Raw genomic sequence first — 19510 nt, 5'->3', positions numbered from 1 at the left:
CGAACCTCCCGGCAACGGGAAAAGAAAAAAAGCAATTCAGGGAGCGCTGCCCTGGCAGCGGCGGCCGCGGTTCCCGCATTTTAAAAATCGATCGTCTGCCACGCACACCATTGGCCCGCGCTGATCACGTGGGCTCATTGGCGAGCTCCCATTGGCCGAGTTCGGCGAGGGAGCCCCCTGGCGCCGCCGAAGCGGCAGCAGACGATGCGGAAGGTAGCAAAACAAGCTAAAAGCAACGCACGTTTTGATAACTGAGGGAGGCGAAGAACGGAGAGGGGAAAAAAGGGTGCGTTTAGGGAATGTGGCGGGGAAACGAACTCCCCCTTCAGAATTTAAGAATAGTTTCCATGCTGGCCCGACGGAAAATCAAAACACACTCTGCAGAATGCAGTCGCGAAACAGTCAGAAAGAAGAACGCTGCGTAAGGGTTCGCACTTTCCCCCGCCCACTCTGAGACAATCTATGGCGTTGTTGTGATGCCCATAGCACTTGGCGTGCTTTTCAATGCTCCATCTATTCGGCCCCTTGTTTTTTACGAGACAAGTTTGGTCGGTGCGCTGTTTCTTTCCGGAGGGCCCTTCTCCGCTGTTCATTCCCATCTTTTTCATTTTATTTCTGGCGAAGCGTGCCATGTAAGTCAATTTTGTTCTTCTCCGGACAGTGCGAAGATATATAAATTGGATGGCGAAGGAAAAGGCGCGGAATTCGGGCAGAGCGTGTCCTAAGCCTTCTAGATACAAAAACAACGCGCAAAGTCTGCATGCTTTCTTGCGGCACTGGACTCTGCAGACGATCAAGGATTCGATGTGTTTCGCAGGCAGGCATGGCGGCGCTTTTCTTTATCTTCTGCTCCGGTCGTAAACGCGAGCCAATTGGTTGGCTGTTTCGTCGCGGTATAGTTTAGAATAGAGAGAATGTTTCTTTTGACCAAGCACCTAATATGAAACGCGACTTGGTAGCAGACAATTTTATTTAGGGCGTTCCCGACTTGCGTACGCGCTGTTGAAGAGCACAATCCAGAGTTACGGCTGTGGCTGCGGAAGTAGCCATCCAAAGCCAACATGGCGCTGGTGGTTTCTTCGCTTGTGGCTACCCGCTGAAGCGCGACTAGGAGTATTGTATGCAGTGCCGCGGCGCGCACAATTCAAAGTTGTGGTTGTTGCTGCGTTAGAATACATGCAAAGCCAACGTGGCGGTTCGCGGAAAAGCAGCGCCACGATGTTACAGTGATCTAGAATACTAGTTCACTGTAGCGATGTGTCGTAACGATCATCGCAGTGCTTTTCGCAGCCGGTGGAGTATGTGAGCGAATTGATAGCTACGATTGTTATTACACGTTTTTGTGGCGCACGAAAAAGAGGGGCGGGCGAAGCACAAAGCACAGTTGGTAGACCTCGTTCCAGCATACTTCCGGGAAATGAACAATAGTTATAAAGATTGTCTTAGTATACCAAAACCGAAGGGTATGCGAAGCTACGGACGTTAGAACTAAGCCAGAAGCAAAGCAAGCAATTGAGATAGAGATAGAGAGAAAGAGATAAACAAATCAAAGCGGGGTGTGTGCGCCTGCGAGAACGGAGTTGACCGTTCGGCTTTACCATCTGTGGTACAAAGGTCTGAGTGCATCACAACAAGCTCGCGGCAGATGACGTAAAGTCCAGGCAGCTACGGATGAACCAGAAACATTTCTCCGGGGCATAGGGCCTGCGTATCGTAACACATGTTACGATACGTAAAAGGGTACATATCGCAGGAGGATACGTATACCATAGCACATATCCACGCTCCAGAAGGCGAGGTATTTTATTCATCAAACAAAGGAAGAGGTTGGAAATTTAATCTCGCCGCGTTATAGTTGCACAGCAGGAACGTTTTGCATAAACTTCTTATCCTGTTTACTGTTACGTTCCCTTCTATAACGGGAGAAGCATTTTGTTTTAACACCTCAAAGCTTCTCACTCACTGCGCATTCCAGCTCATAACGCATCCATCCACGGCAATCCTGTCGGCGTTCCTATTCGTGGGACCCGAAATTCCCCACCGCCCTGTTAGGATGTGCGGGGGGAAATGCCGTGGCCTTCATTAAACTAGGAACCACGGCATTGGGAGGTGGCATATGGGGTTATGCATACCAAAAGAGTAAACTTTCCTCTCCATTTGAAGAACGAGGCTCCATTAATCGGTGAGGTCAACAAAAGAAATGGTCTAGTCGATGAAACGCACAATGTACGAACGCTATAGCAGACAACCATTCCACCAGAAAAGAAAGCCACAGTAAACATAACACCGATCGAGCGAAACGGCATAGCAGACGACGATACCACCACAAGATGGAGCCACAGAATGCAGAGGGCTAGCAGACGCCAATGTAGTCGCACGCTCCATCATATATATACTGTGTGTTTGTAAAAGCTATAAAGGGAAGGATTGGTCACGTGAACGAAGTCAGCGATGCGTTATGATTACTTTTATCGTGGTGTGATGATTTACAGTCTTTGCCAAAATGTTCTAAAGTCATGCCAAAAGTGCATATACCACAAAAAAGTTCATGTATAAGTTCGCCTCTCAAGCGAAGCTGAATCTTTCATGCCGGAAAGCTGGAGAAAACACCTGTGTTTAGTACCGTCGTAAAAGAGTTTGTTCACATTAATCGTTAAGCTTTTGCTTTGTATGCTTTGTGCCCGCGAAATTTTGGACCAGCCTATAGAAAATTTAACAAAGGCTGTACGTGAAAGACCCCTTCAAACAGTTCCCACACACATAATCAGGTGCAAGCGAAAATGCTCGCTGGGAGCGATTTCTAGAACCGGCACAAACAAAAGAGAGGGAAAAAATTGGAGTCGTGGGAGTAAGGTCAGGACTGGGGAATAACTTTAGCCGCAGTTCCCGAACGCAAATTTGAGGGGCGGCCTGACGTTGACGGCTTTGGGAAGAAGAACAAAATAAAAAGCGCAGTTTTCAAAGTAGCTCAAGCAAACATAGGCTGAGGAGAAGAGTCAGTAAGGGAATGAAAACCCGGAAAAGGTGAAACAAAAAGAAAGGAAGACGCGAGCTTGGCACGCACGCCGAGCACTGCGGGGTGGAACTCGTGCTCGCTGCATATGACAGCTCAAGATCCGAGCCAAATCCAAAGCCGGAGACGGGACGGCGGGTCAAACGGAAGGCTTGCGAGCTGCATAGATATGATGCGCGGTGCACGCATGCGTCGTGTATACAGCAACCACAACGCTTGAAAGCGGCACTCGTGAGCCTAACATGTTTTCTTTCTTGTTTTTCTTTTTCCCTGGATGAGTCAGCGTTGTTTTTATACTGCGTCCATTCTGTTCTCGCTACCCTCTATACTGCATGCTCATTCTCTCCGAACTTGCGAAGTTGCCGCACTTTTGTTTTCGTTTAACTTAACAACGAGGGCCTTGTTTCAGCTCCCTTGAGAAAAAAAAATGGCGAAAATGGACGCGTGCAGCAAGCACCCTCGGACCCATTCGTGCCCGTCTTGTCTTCCTCTCCGTTCACGGTGGGTGGAAAGATAATGGGAAGGCTCAACTCGCCGCTTGCGTGATGACGATTATTACCGGGCGCTTCCCCCGTAACAACCGCCAGGGTTTTAGTTTCTTTTTTTTTTTTTTTCACTCATACGTTGCTTTTCTGTTTTCTGCTCCTCGGCTTGTTTTTAGCATTATGTTTTTGTTTCCCTGGCTTCCCACCCTTGTTGTTTAAGAGCTTTGCCCTTCAACTTCCAAGCAGCTCATCTTGTCCAGTCTGGTCCTTCATTTCTGACGTAATGACCATCTAAAAAATGCTTTGTAGTGATGAGGCTGAAGCCGCCGTTGGCGTGGTATGGTATTGGAATGTCTCTCTCTCTCTCTCTCTCTCTCTCTCTCTCTCTCTCTCTCTCTCTCTCTCTCTCTCTCTCTCTCTCTCTCTCTCTCTCTCTCTCTCTCTCTCTGAGCGGAGATTCAGAGACAGACTGATCATACAGTGAGCACTTTCTGATGCAGGTGTCGTTCTTGGGAGAACTTTGAAAGGTTGTTCTATATAGGCATTATTTCGCCTTTTGATAAAGGATTTTTTTTAAGTTTACCGCTAACATCTTACAAAATAACGAAAGAAATGCTGCGGAATTTTCATGTAATTCGTCGTCGAAAGTTGTTCCCCCCAGAATTACGCCTGATCTCGCTGGGACCCCGTGGAATCATCTTTGTCTACGCAACTTTGCGCGTAAGGTAGTTCAGCTAGAATGTCAACCACTCAGTGAGAAAATCGAACGACGCGCGAACCCTACATATTTTACACATCTACGCAGCCAAACAGCTCTAAGTGAGATGCTCCAACCAAGGCCCGTAATTCAAAAAGAAAGAAAACGCGTTCGCTGCCCAACCGGTCCTCCGCTGAGAAAGGCGGGAAAACTTTGAAATTTAAATGATCCCACTCGCCATTCAGAAGTGCCCAGTTTCTAAGTTTTCATCTAAACTCTTTGTTCTAATCGAACATTTATAAATGTCAGGTATACCTACTTCCGATTATTTGCGTTCAATACATTCGGAACACGTGATTTACCGCCAACTACTCACATCACATAAACAAACGCTTCCTGCAATATAAATTGGAGCGAAGCGATCCACGCTAAGAACCTCTGGTCCATAACGATGGCATCAATCCTGTGCACGTTGGCAGCAAGCAAACGATAACCTTCCGAGTTACTGTTTAGGAAACAGGATCTATCAGGGCAAACAGGGTAATGCGCAAGGAATCGCATTTAAATAAATTCTACGCTCCCAATGAAGCATACGTTATTGCGGCCTGTAAGCGAACCAATATGCGACGTTACATACAACACTCCACCGCGCGGTCATGGCAGTCGGAGAGCATACATGATAACGATCTCCGTCCTACGACAGCGTACACTGGAAAAACTCAATAGCTCGATAGAAGAGGACGGAAGCGACCGGGAGTTCTCGCCCCCTATGATACAAACGAACGATTAGAAGAATAAAAAAATAAAAAAAAATAAAAGAGCAGGGGTATCCTCCTATTCGACTGCCGCGTAGGAAAGAATCGGCGATGTCCACTGCGGGAACGAACAAATACACCGCGATCGACCCCCGAAGAAAAGAACGGTTGAGTTATTCTACGAGGCCATATACTTAGCGAAGTGATTCCGCCCCGCTCGATGCGATTTGCATACGGTCGCAGCAAATCCGAGCAAGCCACAGCACGCGCACCGCGCTCCCGTGTGCGTATATTAGTGAGTGCCCGTTTCCGCGCTGATAAAAGAGCAGTGGAACACGACGCATCTGAATATATTTGCGTCCGCAAACTCATTCCGTTTCGGTGGGAGAGGGGAAAAAAGGCATCAAATTATGAAGCCCTGCAGCTATACGAGAGGTCCTCCGCGTGTATCTATGGCAGCATGCTAATTTATGCTTTCCTTCTAGGAGGGTTGTTACTGGCAGAAAATTGCGGACGGACGACAAAAAGAGAATGGCCGAATCTCGATCGGCTTACAAGTCCTCGCAGTGCGATCGGTCGCGCACGGCGCGATTGTGAATCTTAAATGTTTAGTTCGGGACTGTGTAAAGTTCGAAGCTTAGGTTTTCGTGTTTTTTTTTTTTTGTTGTTGCTTTTTTTTTTTCTGGAAATAAAACTGGCCTGCAGCGGGCGGGGCCGCCTATCACACAGGAGGAGATTCGAATTTGAGATTCGGTGTACGCGAATATTTAATTGTATACGTGCCTGCAAGGGGAACGAGCACAGCCGAGCTTCCATTTTTTTTTTAATTCACGCTCGAAAATAATAAATAAATGGAAGCGAAATCTTGTCCGAGACTAATTATTCCGATTGCGCAGTTACTGAAACTTGTCCCAACTTGCGCTTACGTAGTCGTTTAATTTTTCGGTAACTATGCGAGCAGAGAGGAGAGTAGTTCGTTTATGACTTAAGTTCTTTAATTAATCCCTCTCTCACGGCTAGCGTTGAATGCGTCTTCTTTTCGACGTTGTTATAAATGCTTGCATTGACAAGACCTCTGAGCGTGACGCGCGGGGTTAGGCTTTCCGGACATTCTATAAATTCGCGAATATCAGCCATTTTTATTAAACAATCCACGGTTTACACTCCTATATCGCTAAAATAAAAAGCAGAGCGTAAGAAAAAAAAATCCCGGCGGACACAACAAAAGCGAACCCACTTATTCCAATCCCTTGTGTTCTTTTTTTTTTTTTTCATTTTGGTTAATTCATGTACGTGAACAAGCTCAGCCAACGGCAAGTATTTTTTTTTGTCGCCATGTAGCACGTTCAGTATTAATTCAGGATATAGTCTGCATTTCATTAACCTGCATTGCAACCTCGCGAGCAAGGCGTAGTTCTTTCTTTCTTGACTTGTGCTTCTTTCTTTCTTTCTTTCTTTCTTTCTTTCTTTCTTTCTTTCTTTCTCGCTTCTATCCTACCTTGATTCCTGTTTTCCTCCCGTTTTCTACAACCGGAGCCCCGCACGCAGGCCCCAGCCGCATGCATGACCACCCAGGCTCCTGAAAAGTGAGCTCAGTTCAGTCCTTACCAAATTGTTATTTCGGGGCACGCTGAAGGACCGATGTGATGTTCCAGAGGGTAGCGCACACACAAACTTTTCGCAAAACAAGCGCAACTTTTCCGAGAAGGACGCGCCAAAACCCCCTCCGACCTCCGAGAACAACAGCACGCATGCGCGATCCCGTCACGACCGCCGCCATGACGTACGTGGTCCGTCACGAAGCGCTTCGCATCCGAAGGAGGAAGAGGGGTTACGGCAGTTGCAACGAACCGTCCGCGCGCGCCACCTCCGCGCGTCTTCCACCAAAGCTCGACTCTCGGCCGAGCTTTTTCTTCGGGTCTTCTTCGTTTATTATTCGCGCGAGCTCCGAGTTCAGCGGAAAGGTCAAGCGTGAAGCGTCTCAGCACGAAGTCGGCGGCGATGCGAGATGCGCACCACGGAGTTCTCCTGCGCGCAGTTCTTCGTGTGGACTCGGAGCGAAGTGAACGCAGAAGCGCGGAAGTGAAACAACAAGAAGAATGCTGCGGGTAACCACAACATTTGAACGGACGAAAAAAAAAAAAAAGCGGGCCGTAGCGGCGAAGTTGCTTACAGAGGAAAGGGGGGGCGATCCAAGGCATAAGACAATCGGAGGTGGGGGGGGGGGGGGGGGGGGTGCAGGCTGGCGGTTGCGGGGTTCTTTCTCGCAGGAACGTGGGACCGCGAGAATTGGCTGTATATTCTCGGCGCGGGAAATCGAAAACGGAGAAACCGCCGCGCTACGAAGCCCCACAGTAAGAAACGTTTATTTCTTTGGTTTTGTTTTTTACGGGCGAGTAGGCCAACTGGACGACCTCCGAGACCGGTAGTAATTGCGCGAAGAGTGGTCGAGCGAGCATGAACGCGGGAAATGCAGACGATGCGGGTCGGAACGGACGAGACCAATTTCCACGTTCATTTCTAGCCGGAGGCGATTTTGTGCGCTTTCCATTTCTGTACACACGCATCTCTATTCTTGCTCTTTTCATCCTTCTTTTTGTTGTTCTTTTTTTCATCACCACCCTCCTCCTCTTCTTCTTTTAGGTATACATAGCTTTCCACACTTTATTCGGAGGTGGGCTTGTTTAGCTATCTCGTTGTGTTCTTTTCAACCGCGAAACTGAAAGAGACCCTGCAACACTTTTCTCAACTTTTTTTTAAACCCTAAATTAGTTCATACTCTAGTCAAGAAACTGGAGATGGAATTAACGAATGCTTGCATCTACTTGATCGGAATGGCGGAAAGTGAAGGACACCATACGACACCTTTTAATCGAGTACTCGATAAAAAGGTGTCGTTTTTCATCTGAAATAATGAACTTTCGTCAACTCTGCGCAATCTAGGTTCTCGGCAGCCATTCAAAAAGATCGTAGGTCAACATGTCTTTAACCGTCACCAGCCCACACGGCGACAAAGGCGCTCATAGGTGCGTGCGACGATCTCGTGACAATTTTGAACTGGAACGTTTATTATTCCATCGCTGGGCACCATACTGGTCACCTTTATCCTTATGCTTTGTTATGTTTGCCTATTTTTGTTTTTGTTTGTTTTCCTTCCCCCCACGGGCAGGATAGTAAACTGTAGACTATAGCCTGGTTATAGCATCCCTGACTTTCCTTTAGGAAAAAGATATCACAGATAAGCCCCGCAAACAAGCTTGTGGATGCGCCTAACTGATTTGATCGGTGATTCTTTAGTTCCAGAAATGAAATTCTTACAAACAAAAAAAAGTAGCTCGAAGACACAGTACGGTTAAAATACGGTGAACGATTCTGACGCGGACTCATGCCGACATATGCAGCTAACAAAACAGCAGGAAATAAAAGGACCAAACTCCCGCAAAAACAAAACAAAGGGGGTGGAAAACACGAAGCCAACGAGCTCGTCACATCACAGGGCCGATGCGGAATCTCGATAAGTGTCGCCGTCGTACCAAAGAGAAAAAAAGGTCGCGAGATAGAGATAGAGCCCAGGCACAAAGAAAGAAAAGGAGACGGACAGATCTGTGAGGATGAGAGAGGAGGAGGAGATGGAGGAGGAGGAGGAGGAGGAGGAGGAGGAGGAGAGGGTGGCAGACATGCCGGCTGTCGGGAGGGTCACAGCCAAGAGCGCCTGAGACAGATCGGGACGTCGGAATCCCGCGATAAAGACATGATGAATGCGAATCCCGCAGAGTCGGCGCCGCGCCGATCCGATGGACACGCGCTGTGTACGCTCCCGGGCAGCGGGAAGGATTTCCAAGCTATATGCGGAACCGGGAACAGATAGGCATCGACGACGGTGCCCGCTCGGAAGCCCGCTGAATACGCGAAATCACGTTCGGAACGTGATTTCGCGCGCGCGCGCGCGCTCACGAAGTTTGCGCGCGTAGGAACACGCTCGATCAAAACGTTGTTTCGAAGCCTTGTTCTCTTTTCTGTTCGTTTTTGTTCTCTTTTCTTTATTTTTCTTTTTTTTTTTTTTTTTGCGGCATCCGGCACAGAATGCGTGATGATGGCGCGAGGTGAGAAAACCCGTATTGGGACGAAAGGAAATAAAATTCGGCGACGATTCCACGGGGACGCTTGCGAATTTCAGCGTGAGCAGAATTCGTTATAGGGTGTATTCACAGGGCCTTGGACCGCGCGGCGGCGCTACCTGCGCGGCGGCGACGACGCCATACTTGAGGTTGCACTACGCCGCGCGGGCAGCGCGTTTCCCGACGCGAAACGTTGTTTGCGGCGCGCTGCTGGCAAGAACGTTCGTGTGGACGGTGTTTTTCTCTGTGTGATTCGTGTGTTTGAGAATGCCTCGTCGTAACGAGTAGCCAGCATTGTTTTCGCTGCGAAATTACGGATGCGCTGTTCACGTCTCCTGCAACTGCAGACCCGAAGCAGGCCGAATGACGAAAGCAAGCGCGCCGTTTTTGTTGTTGTTGTTTCGAAGCGAAGGCCAGGGCAGTGCTTGAAGACGGTAAGATTTCGCGCGACGAATGCAACTGTCCGATGGTTTGACAGGCGCGGACAGCGGCGTGCATAGCCCTGTCCGTTTTGGTGATTTCGCGCTATCTCGATCGGTGTACGTGTCATCCCCGTGCGCCGATTTCCTTCTTTGCTCCGTTGCTTGAAGCGACCGTGGCACGAGTTAGAAAATTTCTTCACCCAAGGCTGCGAGGATATTTGATGTGGTGGTGGCGTGTGAGATGAGGAGCAGGTTTTACCGTGCCACCCAGGCATGTTGCGCGCTTCTTGAGGAGTATGAGAGATGGCGAGGTTCTCTGGCGACAAAGGTCGTCCATTTGAGCTCCTAATGAAGCGGAACGATTACGCACAGGGTCTGGGTGGAAACCATCGCGGGGTAAGTACGTGATAAAATGAGGTATGATGGCGACGACAAAGATCCCCACTGATGAATTTCAAGTCTTTTTTTCTTTCGGTAAAGACGAAGCGGAAATTATAAGCAGAACAAGCCTTGCTACTTCGAAATCAGCGCAGAGGCAAGTGATAAAGGCTGCTCTAGTTTATCCCTGCATACATTAACGTTTTAGTCTCTACGCTGTTTTTGAAGTAGTCACTGTGTACCCATCGTCAAGCTTTAGTGCCCGATCACGTAACGCGCGCTTGGTCATTAGAGAACAGTCGAAGGCGCCGAAGAAGAATTGCATCAATTTGGATGCCCGCAATTACCTGGGAAGCGAAATTGCATGTACGCGTGCGTTCACCTCAACATTCGAAGTAGCCTATGTTGAGGCTGGGAGCCCAGTATGGTTCGTCTCATCCATAAAGTACGCCGGCTACCTTAATTTGTGAACATTTTAAGCATGCGAATGTTTCAAACGTGTGACGAGGGGCGAGGTGAAAGCTCCGACGCCATCGTCCCGGGGCCCACCTGAATGAAATGGGCTCCAACAGATTCGGTACTGATTAGCCATATTATCGATAACTTCTTTGGGAATTCGTCGAATGAAGACAGACAGCCTTCGAGCACTGCCCTAGCCGTCGCTTCGAAACAGCAAAAGGAAAAAAAAAAAAAAACACGGCGCTTTAATTTTGTCGTGCGGCCTGCTTCGGGTCTGCGGTTGTAGGAGACCAGCGCAGATCGGATTTTCGAAGCGAGAACAATGCTAGGTACTCGTTACGACGAGGCATTCGCAAACCCACGAATCACGCAGAAAAAAACACCGTCCACACGAACGTTCTTGCCAGCAGCGCGCCGCAAACAACGTTTCGCGTCTGGAAACGCGCTGCCCGCGCGGCGGAGTGCAACCTCAAGTATGGCGTCGCCGCCGCCGCGCAGGTAGCGCCGCCGCGCGGTCCACGGCCCTGTGAATACACCCTATAGGTTGCAACTGTTGGTTAATTTATATTGACTGGTTTCAGTTGATGACGGGTGGTTGTGATCCGAGTGTTTGCCGTATTTGCCGTGTGTTTGCCGCATTTAACCTCATTTGCAAGATTCCAACGCGCACCCCCCCCCCTCCTTTTTTTTTTTTTTTTGCTAAAAGTAGCCTTCAATTATGTGTGCGCGTTACAATCAGGCTCAAATACGAAATCGGTGTCAAAGCGGCCACCAAACAAACACGATGCATGAGGGATGCCGAAATAGCCCTGACGCCACGAAACGAGGAAAGGATAGAAATGTAAGGTAAACTCGAATTACGGAGCAATGCTTTTTTTTTTTTTTGCTCTGCACTAGCATCCATCATGCTGTAGCCTTAATTCCCAAAAGTAAAAGACTTCACAGCCGCAATATGTCCCCGCGGCGTAATATCTCAATGAATAATTGCCTGCAGAAATTCCACACACATTCCATAGCTTCAACGACGACGCACCTATCCACGCCTAACTCCGCAGCGCGTATACGGGGGAGAATTCCGTAATTGCATAATTTTAAAACGCCCACGTGTTGAAAAATGAACACCCATACGAGTGCGCAACAGCGCGCGAATCCTGATATACGTGGCCAAACACAGCTGCTGCATTGCAGTGTCGGAAATGTCCTTCGCAGATCCCAGCTCCGAGCGGCTACAAGTGCCCGCTATTCTTTACGCCGCAGTCGGTTGTGCGCTATGAGGGTCGGGGAAAAAAAGACCATGCTCGGAGGAAGATAAGCCAAAGAACATTTCATCGAACGGGCAATAAGGCGCGGTCGGTGATCGGCAAATTCACTCCTCCAAACCTGCTCGTCTGAAGAAGGAATCGGCAGCCGAGCGGCAACGACAACAGTCCCGACACCGAGAAATACGCTTGAGAGAGGAGGAAACGTAAAAGAGAGAGGAGAACCGAAGAGAAACCGGAGAGAGAGAAAGAAGAAGGCGGAGCTAGCGCCGCGCGCACGACACCGGCGGCGGGAGAAGGCGTGGCTTGGGCGCTAGCGATCGCAGCGACAGCGATACTGCAGCGGGGAAACAAAAAAGCTCCTCCAAAACGCGGTTAAAAAAAACGGAAAAAATAAATCACGAAAGAAGGAAGACACAAACGACACGAAAGGGAGCAGTCGCATGTTTGTACAGAACTAGGTATGCCGAGCTGTTTCTTTTTTTTTTTTTTTTTTGCTTTGCTCGTTTCAGTGCCCGACGACTTTTTGTTTCGTTTCCATTGTCGCCTGCGCGCGTGTTGAACAGGAATTCAGCGCGAGGACAAAAGGAAAGGAGCGCATACGCGTTTTCGATTTGAACCAGGAACGAGTACAGCAGACCTTTGTTTTTTTTTTCGCCAGCCGCGCTCAGTGGAGCATGCCAGGTGCGCGGTATTTACGGCTGAGCCAAACAACGGTCCTATTTAATTGAAATTTCTCGCTGTCGCAGTACGACCCCCTTTGCAGACGATCATTGTTTCTTCCTTGTCATTGTCGTTGCTGCCATTGTCGTACGGTAGTAAAACAACTTCTTCTGTTCTGATAAACAGGCTACGACGAGATATGCTGTTAACTACGAGTGGCGCATTCGAACACTCCCACCGTCAATTAAAACTTCGTGAAAGCAACTAGATTGGCCTTCTTCGAATTGAAAACAATGAAAAAAAAATCATTATCGTGCAAACGAATACAATATATGGCGTTCCAGTCAATCGAAAACTTCACGCCAGCTCCAAATTAACAACAGCAGACAGCTTCGATTTGTACTCTGAACAGCCGATTTCAGCGAAGTTAGATCAGCCGATACACCGAACATTGTAAACTTTTCCATTACCGCTACCAAAATTACAAGCTCTCTGCTCCGTTGAAGGTAATAAGACACTTTCAACTGTGACTAGTCGATCAGTGGCGCAACAAGCGAAGAGTGAGCTGCTTTGCAGTTGGCACAGACAAGAAATTTCCGGTGTGGACTTAGTGTGCGGCGCTTTTATTATTATTTTTTAATTATTAGTATGACTTAACTATGACACCTTCAGAGGTTGTAAGTCGGTCAGTATCCACGACGCTTGTTTTTCTCCACTTTCTTTCTGAACATTTGAGAAACAGTTACCTTCAAGGGACCCCGCAACACTTTTCCTTACTTTTTTCTAAATACTAAATGCTTTCAGAACGTAGTCAACGAATAGATCCAATACTTAGAACAGGTGGTCACAACGTACTTCAGCCAAAAATTACTGCTTAATGTCCCTCCGGTAACTTGAAAATTTCCTTAAAAGATCTTTGTCTCTTTCCCTGTCCTGGCGCTTTTCGAGCGCTCGAATCGCGTTATTACAGCGGTGTAGCGGCTATTGGCCGGCTTCCTTGTATTTGCAGCAATGAAGGAATTCGATTATTCTTTTTAGAAAACAAAGCCACAAAAGCAAGGCAGAAACGGAAGGCGAGTCCCCTGTGAAGAGCCAATCACGCAGTGCCGCTCCATATTGGCGATAACTACATCTTCCACAACGCTTCCAGACGCGAAGGATAGAGTTAAAGCGTCTACCGGAAGTGATGCAGAGTCCCTTTCGTTCTAAAAACCGTCACAATATTTTCCCTATTCTCTAGCATTGTACAGGCTGCAGGCTACACTTTCCGCGTTCATTCAACGACAAAAAGCTTAGGAACTATTACGTAACGGAATAAATGGGTGGGAAAACATATGGCGCCCTTACCGTGCGGAGAAAGCCCCAGGCTGAAGGAGTCCACCGATTTACCTGCAGCACAAGAAGGGAAAAAAGGTACAAGTTAAGTCAGGGCGACATTGAAAACAAAAACAAAAAGCTCTTCAGGATTCCCACTGCCGATGCGACGACACCAATTAAATGCCAAAGGCTGCGCAAGTAGCGCCAAAGAACTCCCCGACAAAATGTCGCGACGTTAGGAATAGTGTATGTATGTTATTTGGCGTTTGCGTGCGTGCGTGCGTGTGAGTGTGCGCGCGCTGTGTATGTATGTGTGCGTGCATGGTTTTTACACCAACAGGTAGCGACCACCACAAAGGATACCTTCAAATTGTTCGTTTTCTTGTAAGGTTTCCCAGTCCCAATCGAGAAAGGCCAACTAACACAGCGAATATTAAACACCGGTGAAGGCTACAGCCTCCCCTAACAATCTTTGAAAACTTCGATACGTAAAGCGCAAGGCAATGTCCCCGTAACACCCCACATACCCAGCTTTCTCGCTCAAAATTACAACCTCTCGGGAACCTAGAAAAACCACTTTAGGAAAATGATATTTGGCATAAAGCTAGAAGTCAACGTGAAGATTAAAACGCTAAAATAACATTTCAGGTTTCTGAATATTTTTTTGTGTAATTCGCTGTCAAATCTAACTCCCCATGCATTTCTACGGGATAGTTCCCATGGCTCAGGAACCCAGTCGCGCAACGTGCGCGGCTTGAAACTGGGCACAAATCAAGTATTCACCCCAATTATTAGCTGTGCAAAAGAACTTTTGATTTCGCTAAAAAAATTGCAGAGTACATGATCACTGTTGAAAGGACTGCCATGAGCGGGAAAGCTGCACATCAATCCCAACTTCCTCAAAAACACGTCCAAGTTGTATAGTTTATATCAAGCAAGTTTCCAAGATACGGATCTCATTACAGAGACATGGAAACTTCGGTACTTAAACCGCAACGCAATGTTTGCGTAGCACCTCGATTCCCAACTTTTTTGAGAAAACGTCCAAGTTATGTAGTTTATCGAGCAAGTTTACAGCATACGGATCTCATTACAGAGACCTAATCAGACTGCGGCGCTTTATGACTGTTTTCTTAAACGTGCATAGGCCTCTCTCTCTCTCTCTCTCTCTCTCTCTCTCTCTCTCTCTCTCTCTCTCTCTCTCTCTCTCTCTCTCTCTCTCTCTCTCTCTCTCTCTCTCTCTCTCTCTCTCTCTCTCTGCTACAACATAGCGGGCTATAGACATTCGGTATCGCTGTACTTGCGCTTTTGAAGTGCATTCAGATAATGGAAAACAAGATAAAGACCCCGCCTGCTCCAACATAAAAAGAATCGGTTCAGCCATTCCTTGAGCCATGAAGGGTAGCCTACAATCTCTAGTGATATCTACACACTCCCCCACCCCAAGAAAAGTAATAAAAGAACTTGGCGAGCGCTCATGAAGCGCGCAACCTTTGGAAACAATCATTAGTCGAAATCTGCATGCACACGATAAAGGACGAGGAAAAAGACAGGTCCCACGGGTCAAGCAAGGCTTGCGCGCACGCGGGCCATATGTATATAAAATACGGCCTCTCCGAATAAAATGTCTTCGCCGCACGCGTCCCGCATATACATGTGTGTACGGCGTTTGGCTCGAGGTTCAAGCGGCGTATACCGTGTATATATATATATATATATATATATATATATATATATATATATATATATATATATATATATATATATATATATATATATATATATATATATATATATATATATATATATAGCTTTGACAACGTGCGACTCAGCAGGGAAGCTCTCCTCGTGAATACGAAGCGAGAAGAGACCCGCTCGCGAGAGGATTCTTCGTCCACGAAAGAAAAATGAAGGTTCTCCCGTGCTCGCCCGCGACCTCGATATACGATGGCGCCGACGCGTCCTTCTTAGTGACAAGCGGTCGTGATAACAAACCTCGCTTTTCGTTTGCTCACACCGGTATAGCCAGGGCCGGTCAAAAAATCAACACAATGAGAAGCAAGAGACAACGCTTAAACCACGTTCTGTGCTATACACCCCTCTTGGTAACGCTCCAAGGACCCCAATTTTGCATACTCTACAAGAAAAAGAAAATGGCGGACGATCACGACCCCTGCAACGCGAATTCAGTGTCAGTGACTGTGTGTGCTGCAGAATGAGGACGCGCGAAACGGTCGAGGAAATGGTTGCGGACACGCCTCCTTCCCACTTATGCCAAAGTATACAGCTGAACTTCGATTTAACGAAGTCACCTTTACCCGACAATTATTTCGTTAAATCGGGAACTTCGTAACATAACTGCTGAGGGGAAATCCGAAGTCGTATACGTTAAGGAAAGTTTCGTAAAATTGGGTTTTCTGAAAATTAGGGTGCACCTACATATTCACGATGGAATGCAACAGCACAATAAACGACGAGAGACACAGAAGAAATTCACAAGACGGGCGCTGAACACGTACCAACTCGCCCAACTTTCCATTTTTCTTGTGTAGTGGCGGCAGCTTTGTCCACTATCAGCGCCACTATCATCATCACCACTGCATCCCACAATCGTCATCAGCGGTACCTGACCAGGTCAGCAGTGCCACGCGACACAGAGAAGATCGAACACGACTGCGCAGCTGGGCGTGCGCTTGTCCACGCCGCTCTCTAAGTTCTGGCCGGGCCTTACACACCTGAATGAATATAGGAGGATCACCGAGTCCACGGCCCCTTTCCTACAGTTGCAATACCTATACATCGGGTGCTGGTGTGAGAAAGTCCTCACCACCGCTGACAAGTTGGTCGATTTGCCGGTCGTGCACTGCTTTAGGTGAATGGCAAGGATGACACCACGTGTCCACCGTCCACCGACGCCCTCAACACAAATCCCTATGTGCCGTTATGGCTTCCGCAATGCATCAAGCACCGTGCCCCCACGAAGCGTATTTTACAAGAGTTCAGCCGTGTAACTAACCCCCCTCCCCCTTCGTGATACATGAATGAACTGACCACACAAATATTGAGTTGATTGTGGTGTTTCATAATCATGAAGTTTAACGCGCCAGAAGTGCAGAGGTTATGAGGCGCGCCGTAGTGGAGGGCTCCGGATTAATTTTGACCACCTGGATATCTTTAACGTGCGCCGAAATCTCGTACACACGGGCGTTTCTGCTTTTGGCCTCCCCCTGAAACGCAGCCCCCATGGCCGGGAATCGAACCCGCGCCCCGTGCTCAGCCACTGAGCTACCGCGGCGGGTACCGCATGCAAATTGCATAAGGAAATGCGAGCGGCGTAAAATAAATTCGCGATTACACGAACACCGGTTCGAAGGCGCCCCCCGGCCGGACGTATAGTAGCGTAACCCGTATTCTTTAATTGGATCACTTTACCACATGATCAATCCGCACAACAAGCTCATCAATTTGTGCATTACTCAGCTGCTCTGCAACGAATTGTACCATTTACCGCAACCGCAGTGAGAGTGCGTTAGGACTATTCGATCCATTCAGTCCTTCACGGAGAGTTACCGTTTTGCTCTCCGCGGTATAACTTCTCCAAGAAACGCGGTGGCGAGAAAAAAAAAAAGGACACACGTGATACGGCACTCGTGTAATTGCAATACTGCGCACCGCTCCCTGATAAATAAACCAAGCGCAGGGGAGATCTCTGCTGGCGTCTCACTCTCGTCGAGCGAGAGATTCGCGCAGCGTCTTCCTACAGACAAGGACCGGGGAAGATAAAAAAAAAAAGCGGGAGGTTCCATGATAAAGAGGAAGAACGGAGTGCGAGAAACCGTCTCCGTGCAACGAGATAGGCGCAGCGTTGCTCGAGAAACGCCGGGTGCGAAGAGGAGACGCGAGGAGTAGCGATCATCCATCTTGCTCCAGTTGCCGCGGAGGCCTGGAGGAACGGTTGCCATGGCAACCGCCAACTCGGACGACTACGTCTTCGACCGCGACTTCTTCAGTGAAAGAGCGAAGTTGCAGTTTTTGTAAATGCGAATGGTGTCAGTTATACCACGCACTTTATTAAAGCAACAGCTTGCTTAGTGGTATACCGATGGCACCCCGACAAAAAACATAACGCATTTCCCCGTAGACCAGTTGGTCGATCGAAAAGCTCTGATAAGATGTGCGGACACACGGCACGTGCGTGAAAGCGGGATTCCATTGCGCCTAAGCGGTTACTTGAAAATCGTGAAAAAGGAACAGTTCTGGATAAGATTGATTTGATTGTTTGTGGGGTTTAACGCGCCGACGCCACGCAGGCGATGAGGCGCGCCGTAGTGGAGGGCTCCGGATTAATTTTGACCACCTGGGGATCTTTAACGTGCGCCGAAATCTCGTACACACGGGCGTTTTTGCTTTTCGCCTCCATCAGAAAAGCGGCCGCCACGGCCGGGAATCGAACCCGCGACCTCGTGCTCAGCAGCGCAACGCCTTAGCCACTGAGAGTTCTGGATAAGACAATACACGCATCCAGCATGAAGGAGCACCATAGTATACAGGCGCTTACTTAGTGCGCGAAGAATTGTCGTCACACCTGTCCACATGCGTCACTGCAGCGCGAACTTTAAAAGTTTTCCAATATTTCTTACTTCTTTTTCGTTTAAAAAAAAAAACGTTTTCGTGGCTCGAATGGAGCCTAGTGAGCTACCAAACTCTGGTTCTTTCAAACTGAACAAAGCCGCATTTCGTCTTCATGGCCCCTTTAACGACACATAGCAAGTTCCAAGTCGCGTGTGATGCTGTGCGCGATTTAGTGAGAAGCGCAACTCGACGTGCTACACGACTCCATGTGTGGTGATGTGTAGGTGAACGTACAGGACGTGGGGCTTGCTAGTAATGTTGACGATTACTGTGTCCGCCTGTACGCAACACTGACGAGATTCAGCCAAGCGCGCTAAGGAAACACACACGCATGAGTCTTCCAAGTCCTATAAGTAAAAATCTCTCGTTTAGAAGGGCCCTGCTCAGCTGCTTCAAGAAAGATTAAATCCGCCACGGACCCGCTGGAAGCAAGTTCCCCGAAGCATACGTTGCGTAACAGATACTTATCAGCTCCCTGGTCTTGGCGCAAGCCGTGTAGCAAGTGTATTTCCACATTAAGATGATCACACGCTGAAATCCTTCAAGCCCGATCTTGAGGCGCGAGCACTATAGCGAGCAAAGCCTTGACAAGGCACGTACGCCACATTTCAAAACACTTGCGCTGGCTCAGATGAGGTCGCACGAAACTACAGAGGGATCTAATCTTCGACGTATTTAAATCTCGCGGGCCGAGCGGGTTCCTCACAGCACGGGGCATCGCGGGGGACGGAGAACGTGCCACGTGCCAGAAGTGCCTCCGATGTTCTCGTGGTTGCATTTTGAATGCGCGCGCCGATCTTTCTGTGAACTTAATACGTACACCGAACTAAGGCGTACGTGCCTGATTTGAATTACGCGCGCGTAAATTCTCCTAGCGGATGCTTCGAGGCAAATGCGAGCCGGTGAAAAATCACCGCTTGTCAGGGGCGAAGCCCCTTAGGCACTGCGGCTGCTGGCGTCTCCTGTCGTCGTCGTAATTGTTGTCTCATGTAGTCACGGTACTAAAACACCGGGAAACTTGTTTACGGCTCGCGCTAGAACATAAGCGTAGTTAAAAAAACATGGACCACTCGTGCACGACTCGCGCTGGAGCGCTTCGGGCTTCAAAGACAAGAGACTTTTACAGCAAGGCTGTATACCTCTACCCCCCCAACGGTTTCATCTCCGTGGGCAAAAACGCCAAGGCGCCAAGAATACACTTATGCACTGCATGCTTCGCTCCTCCCGAGGTTTCACGTTAGTGGAGATGGCCCGGGATTTTGTACACGCCGTCCTCTGGACGGTTTGCATGTATATATATTTTTCAGTGCAG

General features: G+C 48.4%; 1 protein-coding gene across 2 annotated transcripts in view; it reads right to left on the bottom strand.

Moving 5' to 3' along the window:
* LOC144148985 (homeobox protein Meis1-like) overlaps positions 1-19510 on the bottom strand; it is a 383179-nt gene that overhangs the window by 131290 nt on the left and 232379 nt on the right. For both annotated transcript variants that reach the window (XM_077680507.1, XM_077680508.1), the window contains exon 9: positions 13597-13638. In XM_077680507.1, the coding sequence (XP_077536633.1) occupies positions 13597-13638 (42 nt within the window). The remainder of the gene's footprint in view (positions 1-13596; positions 13639-19510) is intronic.

This window comes from Haemaphysalis longicornis, unplaced genomic scaffold, assembly GCF_048455015.1.
Source record: "Haemaphysalis longicornis isolate Haplotype H1 unplaced genomic scaffold, Haemaphysalis longicornis Haplotype H1 scaffold_8, whole genome shotgun sequence".
NCBI classification, from domain to species: domain Eukaryota; kingdom Metazoa; phylum Arthropoda; class Arachnida; order Ixodida; family Ixodidae; genus Haemaphysalis; species Haemaphysalis longicornis.
This window is presented reverse-complemented; position numbering and strand designations above follow the sequence as displayed.